Here is an 8,673-nt window from a genome sequence, read left to right as displayed (position 1 = left end):
CAGAGAGACATTGATGTACTCTTTATATTTTTTTTTTTGAGATTGTCATAATTCAAAGATAGTTTATTTTTTATTATTTGAATTTTTTGATCTATTTTATCTATGATATTATAAAGTCTTTATTGCATTAATATTTTTTACTATTACGGTTAATTTACAGTTTTTACATATTATTTCTAAGTGTTTATAAATTATCTCTTAATGATTATAAAATAATTACATACATAATTAAAAGTAAAATATGAAATATTTATGAAATGATAACCTAACAATATGGATAATTCTAAGGATTTGCTTACTAAAGGTATAATTTTTCCATTACTAAATTTTTTACTTAATATAATAATCAATATCTATTATTAATAAAAATTAATAAAAAAGCAGTAGCTCTTGTAGAGCGTAATATTAAACCACAAGGTATTCTGCTAAATGATCCAGAATCAGTAGCTAAAACATGTCAAGAAGACTTAATTACATTGGCAACAGAAATTGAAAAAGCAGACAATTTTATCAAAGCAAATGCCTGTAGCAAATTGCAAATAATTGTTGAGCAAATAAAAGCTCTAAAGAAACAGGCTGAAAATATCCTCACAGAAGCAAATTGGAATATGAAATTACATCATGTTTCTTGTAATTTTGTAAAACATCCTGGACATGTATATCATTTGTATCAAAGAGAAACTGGACAACTATATTTTTCAATGATTAGTCCAGAAGTGAGTCAATTATAGTTTTATTTTATTCTAGATTTAAAGAAACATTGTTAAAAAATTAACTATTTTATATATATACACTACTCATGTATAGGAATGGGGTAATTCTGGACCAATTCAAATTTATAAAGGTTCCTACAGATTAGAACACGATCGTTCATGGACATCTTTAGAGGAAATTGATAAAAAAAATAAAGAAATAACTATGTTAGCCAATCTTTGGTCTAATATTTCAACACCTGCTTTTAAAAGTCTTGATTTAAATGTAAATATGTAAAAATAATATATAATGTATTCAATTTAAATAAATTTGTTCATTTCAAACATATATATTCAACTAAAAATTTAAATTATATTTTTTATTTTTTTCGAATTAAACAATTTCGAAGGAAGAAATTATGTATGAGTGATCTAAAACACGATTTCGTATAATTTATCAATTACACTTTTCATAGTAATTCATATGATACTATTATTATTATTAACAAATAAAATATACGAATTCTAAAAATAATGTATATAATTCTATATACATTTTGCACTTTATGCAACAAAAATATTTTATATATTAATGAATTGCATATTAGATATACAGTTTTATCAACAAACGATTCTTCAAATAATTATTAATCTTCAAGATAATGTGAATAGTAGATAATATGAAAAATATGTCTATTATAATTGTACAAAGACATAATAAGTTTGCTCTCTCTTGATTTTTTTATATAACGACAATTTAGTCGTCTTATCTAATGCAATTCGTTTCTATTTCATAGGCAGTATTTATGAAGACAATATTCTGATTCTTTCACTGTGTTTTTTACATGGGACTTCATGCAAATGATTACATCAGGGAAAATAAAATTATCATCAAATGATTAATGAACACTCAATTTCTTCAACAAAATATCTGTAGAAGTTTAATCTAAAAAATGATCGAAAGAATTCAGTGAAGCAGTACAGACTATTACCATGAACCACAGTGACTTTATTTTAATTTTTTATGATAGCGCATGCGTCATGTTGTATTTACTCTATGTGCTAAAACAAAATAATTTTTTTATTAATATTTATAAGAATTATAATTATGATTATAAAATATTTTTATAATTCTTACATGGTAATGGTATTCTGACTGGTGCATTATCTTTTACTATGCATTCATGTGTTTGATTACGAAATAGATATTGTATTAATAATTGTTTCTCTTCTCCTACACATGGATCATAAAATCCTGGAAGTTCACTCTGCAATGTTATAATTTATATTTTACAATAAAAAATATGAACTAATTTTAATGTAAGTAATTTTATAAAATTACCTTAGATGCATCATAAAGAATCAACTTTGAATCCTTTACTAAACATTGTAAAGGAATAGTTACATCTATTACTTCATCTCTATGTATGGGCCGTTGATCTGAGTTATATTGATCTTGTTGAGGATAAACAAATCTTCCATATAAAGCTTTTGAGATAATTAAGCCCTTTTTTGATTCTTCCGTAGCTCTTATCCTACTCACAGTGGCTTTCATTAATTTGGTTGCACTTTCTGCTTCTTTCTGCTTTTCCATCATTCTCGTTTTATTTACTTCCTTTTCTTTCTCCTTTTCACGCTCTTCTCGCTTTTTTACCATGGGATCTATCACAATTTTTTTTAGTATGACCCATGTCATTATTGGAACTACAGTAGCATAGAACACAGTGGCTGGAAGAACTTCATCACTAAGATGAATAGGAAATGCATAAGTTTGAAAGGAACGGTTCAATTTAAGTTTTAACATGACTCCTGTTGGCACTCCTGCAGATACTGTTGCAGATAGTCTAGTGTGTCGCGAAATTTTTTTTTCCGCACCGTATTCTACAACTAGTCCAAATGTACCAGCTCTATAATTAACAAAACATTATAATTTGCATGTATAATTTGAAAACTATACATTATACAATCATATATATAATATGAATTATATATTCAATAATTATATATAATTGAATAATGTATATAATATATATGAATAAAATAATTTGTTAATACTAACTTTACACTTCCGCGTAGTTTCATCTCTTTCTCATGCATTTTATATACGTAATTAAAACTAATAAATGACCGTATGATACCAAGATGTATGGAAAATGATGTATAAGATCTATCTGTATCTCTAACAATGCCAGTACTCATAGAACTTTCCGAGCCTGCATTATATGTAAGCTCTCCTATTGTATGTGTGTCTAATTGCATTGTAAGTGCTAAAATTAATATAATTTCCAAAATTAATATTTTAATTAAAAAATTATATATATTTTTTCATTAACTGATATTTATAATTAATAAGATGAATGAACATACTGCCTACAAGACTAGCCTTAATTTCGACTGGAGTGAACTCAAGTACTGTTGCTCCATTAAACATCAATTTATGAGGTAATAAACGGAAACCTTTAAATGATATTGTTGGTCCATTTCCAGCACCAACTTCCAATTCTATCCAACCTTTTGATGAAAGTAATCGCTTTGCAGCTATGTGTATGGAACCAGAACCTATACCATTTCTTGTACTTAATTGACCATACATTGTTATAATGTCTTGCAAAGTAAGAGGTGCCTCAATGGACTGTGTGAAAGACATTCCACTGACTTCTATGCATGAAAGTATGTCCCTGCTATATTTTAAAATACAATATACTTTATAATATGTACAACTATATTAAAATTACAGAACATTACCTATCTTCATAATCTTTATCATATCTATTAAAAAGATCTGTAGCATTGATATTCATTGTGATACTAGTAGTAGGATTTGTAAGCCTTAATAATTTTCTTTCTTCTGCTTCTTTTGCAAGATATTCATATTCTTCTCTAATTTCTTGAGGTGTTTTAGTACGCTCTACTATCTCCCAACCTTCAGTTTGTAATCCTCTAATACCCACTGAATCATAAATAGCTCTTTGATGGGGATTACTTAAAACTAACATAAACAACATATTAATTTTATATAATAGATAGATTGAAATATTTTTACAATAATTAATCTATATAAACCTTTATATGCTGCTTTAGTGCGATTAAATAAAATTTCTGCTTCCTTCTTGAGTACAGGATCAACATGTTTGTCAGGATGATAAAGTTTGCTCTGCCTACGATAAGCATAATTGATCTCTTCCTGTGTAGCCTATGAATAAATCTAATGTAACTAAAATATTTATAAATAACTTTTACATTTAATGTCAGAAAAGTTCAATTTTAAAATATATATTCTTTTATATTATTTAGATTAGAAAAGAAAAGATTTAAACAAAAAAAGTAATAAAAATGACGAAAATGTTACTATGTTAGTATGTTGAAAAAAATTAATTAATATCAGAACATAATAGTGTTTGACAATTTTTCTTAGTAATAAAGTTTATATTATATTGTTACGAAGAGATCGATTACATCAGACATTGAGAAATAGTATGTCACGTGGAAAATAAGAAATTGATCTTCACAATAAACCGGACAAGAAAAATACGTTCATAATTCGAAATGTCGTGTTGACTCACATTTCTTGGGATATTCAGGAATGTGTAATAATCATCTTCTATTAAATGTTCCTGATCATTGTCGTCATCCATTTCGGAATTTCGATTTTTTCTTCGTTGATTCAGACGAATTACAAGTACTAATGCTTCCCTAAAACTTAGTCTTCTGCTTCTATAGGTTACGAAAGACTCAGTCGAGAACCGGTTATCATTTAGTACTTATGATCATCGTCGGATGGTGCTAGATGAGCAAAAGCTCATTTTTGTTGGTCTGCATTATCGACTTTCAACAATTATAAATATAACGATAAAAATTTATTCGATTCATTTTAAGTACAACTGCAATGATTACAAGAATTTTTCTTTATTTCTTTGTTTTTTTAAATTTTTGCATTTTATCTTCTTTTTTATTATTTTTGTCTACATAAAATTACTCATAAATAACAAAAAAAAAAAATTGTAAAGGTAAATATTTAATTTTTATATTTATTATATAATTCATATGACATTTCCAATAAACGAAATGTTTGCAATAATTTTTTTTTAAACAATTTTATATTCCAATGATGATTTTATTTCTATATGTATTTTTGAGAAAAAAATATTTCAAATCGATAATTTTAAATAATTCTACGCTTACATATATCTTTTGCTAACTTAAGAATACTATAACCGTGACACAATAGCTTGCAGTGACTTGCTATAGAACGTGACCACGACCAGTCACGACAAACCACCATAAAAATCCAATAAAATTGGTAGGGAGAGACTAAGAAAAAAGGGCAGCCCAGTGCTACGGAGTCAGTTTGCTTTGACATTCCCTAATCAAAACAAGAGTTCCCTTTCTTTTCGTCTTTCCTTGCGCTTGTTAGGTCAGTTATAATTTTTAAAGGGACCGAAGGATTGAATTTCCTAATAATTTATCGTTTCTTCATAAGCGTGACTTGTTACGAATGAATGACAGGAATTTTTATAGTTTCTCCATAGCTTATACTCATAAAAATAATTACCTTGCTCCTCGCCTATAAGAATCTAAGCTGAGCTTATATAAAATAATTAAAGTATTATGTACGCATAAGTTTTGATTAAAAATTATTTCAAACAAATTGAGAGATGGTATATTTCTTTTGATATAATCAGCTCGCTTGTAATAGATTATCGTGCACGTGATAATAATTGGACAGGCAAGGCACACGTTGTTTTAGTAGCAAATTAATCGCAATCGCCGCGGCTAATGGCAACAGTAACGTTAAGAGGCGAGGAAACAATCGGCTGGATCGGCCGGCGGTATTGTTAAACACGCTCATTGTACTACTCTAACAATACACTGTTACAGTGACAACATCCAGGACGGTGAGTCTTAGCCTTAGATCAACAATCCGTTATCACCATTGAAAAATATCCGGCCATCGTTTTTTTTTTCGAATAGGAAATTTCAATGAATAGTTCAATACTTAAGGACTTAATAGTGCCGAGTGATATAGTAAATTCTATGATAAAAATTCTATATAAATTTAAATTAAAACATCAAGTAACTATATGATCAATGCGTAATATTTAGATTTACGATTACTATATCTAATATTTTATATTTTCAAAAAAAGATTATGTATCAACTTAATTCTTTTCTCTAAATTTTTACATATATTTTATCAATGTGACATAACGTTAGATAAGTGAATCTCTAATCAATGATAAATTGATCACAAGGAATATATTTAAAAAAAAAAAGAAGGAATAATAAGAAAATCATTCTATAAAAATGAAAATATCCAATAGAGATAAAAAGAACAAATTTTAATAATATTTTATATGAATAATATAATATTTTATATGAATAATATAATATATATATGAATAATATATATATATATGAATAATACATAAGCCTTTTTAAGTTATAATCTTAAGAATTATTTTTCTGATAATTCATGTTATTGTAGTAATAAATTAAATATATAATAAATATATAATATTTACTAAAATGATTAAAAAATCATTCTGAGGCAGAGTTAAAGAAATGTAACCCCTTCGGTTTTACAGACGTTATCAGTATCCTGCCTAAATCATTACGTAATCAGTGGCACGTATCACGGTCCCATTTCTCAGAATTATACTTATATCAAGTAAGAAGTATTTATATTGCTCACGATCAATGGCTGGGAACTTGTAAGATGTTTATTTGTCCGAAGATTTCGATTCCGATAAAGATGCCATAAAAAGAAACTGATCCTTTGGAATTCTTCCTTAGAATGACTGTACTATTGATTGCGAGATCTAGAAAAAATCAATTTGAAATAAAACCATATCTTCTTTTTCAATAAAAATTATTAATGAATTTTATTTAATTAAAAATTTCAATGATAAATTTCTTAAAAAATAATCATATTTTAACATGAATTTCATTTGATCAATTTTATAATTGTCCTGAAATTTATTAAAAAAAAAAAAAAAAAAAGAAAAAATTCACAATAACTTTAGAATAACACTTAATTACTATAAAATTTTTATGAAATTTGTTTAATTATAGCAATATAAAAATGCTTCAGATCTGCTTCAAAAAAATTTCAATACAGTCTCCTTCTAATAAAGGTACTTCAAACATATTTTCTATCCGGGAAACAATGGGTATTGTTTTTATGGAAGTGAAAGGATATTCTGTACAGTAGGAATCTGTAAGTACTCCGTAGCGAAACGAATCACGAGGTATTAGAGGACGTTTACTGAGCAGGCGCGTGCAGCTGATGCACCAGATCGATCTTTTCATCCAATGGAGGAGGCAAATGTTTCGCAGTCTCCGCCCAAAGCATGGCGACCGCTTTTCTTTCCCCTCTATGCTTTGTGTAACACGAAAAACGGAACTTGATCAGAAACACGTTTCTAATGGATAAATTAACTGCGTGCTTCAATTTTTGAAATAAAAAGGCCCACCATATTAAAGATTTACGATTCTACGAACAATTTGTATATCTTTCACTTGAAACAAAAAAAATTAATTTCTACAAATGTTTGATTTGAAAAATGAAATGTATATTAATATATAGAATATAATTTGAATGTAATAATTGATAAGATGAAGTTTTTTTTACAGATAGATATAAACTTTGCACAGTATCGATCCAAATGAACGCGTGCGCATTGAAAACCGGCAAAGTGGAAACGGCAATCCAATGATCAGACCAGGCGCGATTAAAACCTGACCAGGCGTTTTCCATTGAGTTCAGCAATTCTTTCGATGACCTTAATTCCTTCAGGATTCTAGGTAATGATTATCATGCAAAACACGATTGCCTAATTGTGATTTCTTAAGCGCTACCTGAATATGCTTACATAATTACACTTGATGACCGATATTGGACCAATATTCTTTCTAAAGTAGAGTAAAACAAATGTGTTTTGCCGTGGTCGAAATCGAAGGATGTCAGATAGATGTGATTGTAAAAAAGTACACCTAGATACATATGATTTTATTAATATAAATTAATGTAAGATTGAAATTTCAGAATAAATAAATAAATATATTTTAATCTTATTTATAATATAATATCCAAAAATTCGTTTTTAATTATTTTTTTTATTCAAGACATTTTTATATTCAGAAATTTCAACAACTTGTAAAAACCTGGTAAATAAATAATATTATCATTCTAAATGTAATATTTGTTTCATACCATTTAATAATCACTCTACTCTCTTTACAAACTTCCCATTGGAAGTATAACAAATAATAAATCAGCGCATCAACAATAACGAATAGCCAGACATTCTTATTCTTAACTGTTGTTTCTTTCTTCAGTCTCAATAAAAATAATTCTTCCTTCCTTCATCAACAAATGCATTGCACCATTTGTTCTTCTTTTCCATTCGATTTCCTGCAAAGAAGATTATCAAAATCATTTTATGGGTACTTGACATTGCCTTAATAACGAGTAACAATAAAGTCAGAGAGTATGGAAGTAGCCTACGAAGACAGGATTTTTGGCTGTTCTAGTCACAAGGGGCGGAGAACCAGACGTGGGAGGTCTCTGATAAGTTGGACGGCTCGGTGACCACGAAACTCCGCCTCTGTGCGCCTCCACCCGCTTCGAAACACTCGCTGGTCCGCTTCGACATTCTCAATTAGTTTCAATCTCGGTTGGCTCTCCTCTCAAGCTCATCGTGTTTCCGCTGCTACTCGACCGTTTCCACGCGATCGCGATTCGACACAAGTGTTAAAAAAAAAAAAAAAAAAAAAGAAAAAAAACCTCGTCCTCGCAATTGCAGTGCTAAGAACGAGGTAAACTTCTCTGGTGATCCATCTTTCGTCGTCCAATTGAAGATTCATAGGCTTGTTTCACTTCTTGATCACTGTGAGTTGTTTGTTTTAGTTTGTTATAGTTTTCATAAGCTTTTAGTGATCCGTTTAATAGTTTTTCATAATAAGAATTTTAATCGCTTAT

General features: G+C 28.3%; 3 protein-coding genes across 6 annotated transcripts in view; 2 read left to right on the top strand and 1 right to left on the bottom strand.

Moving 5' to 3' along the window:
- Positions 1-219: 219 nt before the first annotated feature.
- On the top strand, positions 220-1,194 carry LOC102681968 (uncharacterized protein C1orf50 homolog). 2 transcript variants are annotated; one of them, XM_006607521.2, is made up of 3 exons: positions 220-304; positions 388-716; positions 808-1,194. In XM_006607521.2, exons 1-3 carry the CDS (start codon positions 274-276, stop codon positions 988-990), a joined length of 543 nt encoding a protein of 180 aa, XP_006607584.1. In that variant the 5' UTR covers positions 220-273; the 3' UTR covers positions 991-1,194. The 2 variants fall into 2 exon arrangements, with proteins under 2 accessions (XP_006607584.1, XP_006607583.1); XM_006607520.2 differs by having other exon boundaries at positions 385-716.
- On the bottom strand, positions 1,049-4,456 carry LOC102681834 (dnaJ homolog subfamily C member 11). Its single transcript, XM_006607519.2, has 8 exons — positions 4,256-4,456; positions 3,756-3,885; positions 3,438-3,681; positions 3,060-3,373; positions 2,752-2,959; positions 2,035-2,599; positions 1,831-1,960; positions 1,049-1,754 (listed from the first exon to the last, which is right to left on the bottom strand). The coding sequence occupies exons 1-8, from the start codon at positions 4,325-4,327 to the stop codon at positions 1,732-1,734; spliced, it is 1,686 nt and encodes a 561-aa protein (XP_006607582.1). The 5' UTR covers positions 4,328-4,456; the 3' UTR covers positions 1,049-1,731.
- A 3,761-nt stretch (positions 4,457-8,217) lies between these two features.
- LOC102681538 (forkhead box protein I1-like) overlaps positions 8,218-8,673 on the top strand; it is a 13,748-nt gene continuing 13,292 nt past the window's right edge. The window contains exon 1 of one of the 3 annotated variants that reach the window (XM_006607518.2): positions 8,218-8,583. The gene's annotated coding sequence lies outside the window, so the exon portion shown is untranslated. The remainder of the gene's footprint in view (positions 8,584-8,673) is intronic. The other 2 variants (XM_006607516.2, XM_006607517.2) reach the window with 2 other exon arrangements.

This window comes from Apis dorsata, unplaced genomic scaffold (genome assembly GCF_000469605.1).
Source record: "Apis dorsata unplaced genomic scaffold, Apis dorsata 1.3 scaffold_5, whole genome shotgun sequence".
Lineage (NCBI taxonomy): Eukaryota > Metazoa > Arthropoda > Insecta > Hymenoptera > Apidae > Apis > Apis dorsata.
This window is presented reverse-complemented; position numbering and strand designations above follow the sequence as displayed.

Excerpts from the sequence above, each read along its gene's own strand:
- LOC102681968 (XM_006607520.2), top strand. The coding sequence starts at position 274 with ATGGATAATTCTAAGGATTTGCTTACTAAAG. Across the intron at positions 305-384 it reads TAAGGATTTGCTTACTAAAG|TAGCTCTTGTAGAGCGTAAT; the intron begins GTATAATTTTTC and ends ATAAAAAAGCAG. Across the intron at positions 717-807 it reads TTTCAATGATTAGTCCAGAA|GAATGGGGTAATTCTGGACC; the intron begins GTGAGTCAATTA and ends ACTCATGTATAG.
- LOC102681834 (XM_006607519.2), bottom strand. The coding sequence starts at position 4,327 with ATGGATGACGACAATGATCAGGAACATTTAATAGAAGATGATTATTAC. Across the intron at positions 2,960-3,059 it reads TAAGGCTAGTCTTGTAGGCA|CACTTACAATGCAATTAGAC; the intron begins GTATGTTCATTC and ends TATTAATTTTAG. Across the intron at positions 1,961-2,034 it reads TTCTTTATGATGCATCTAAG|AGTGAACTTCCAGGATTTTA; the intron begins GTAATTTTATAA and ends ATAACATTGCAG.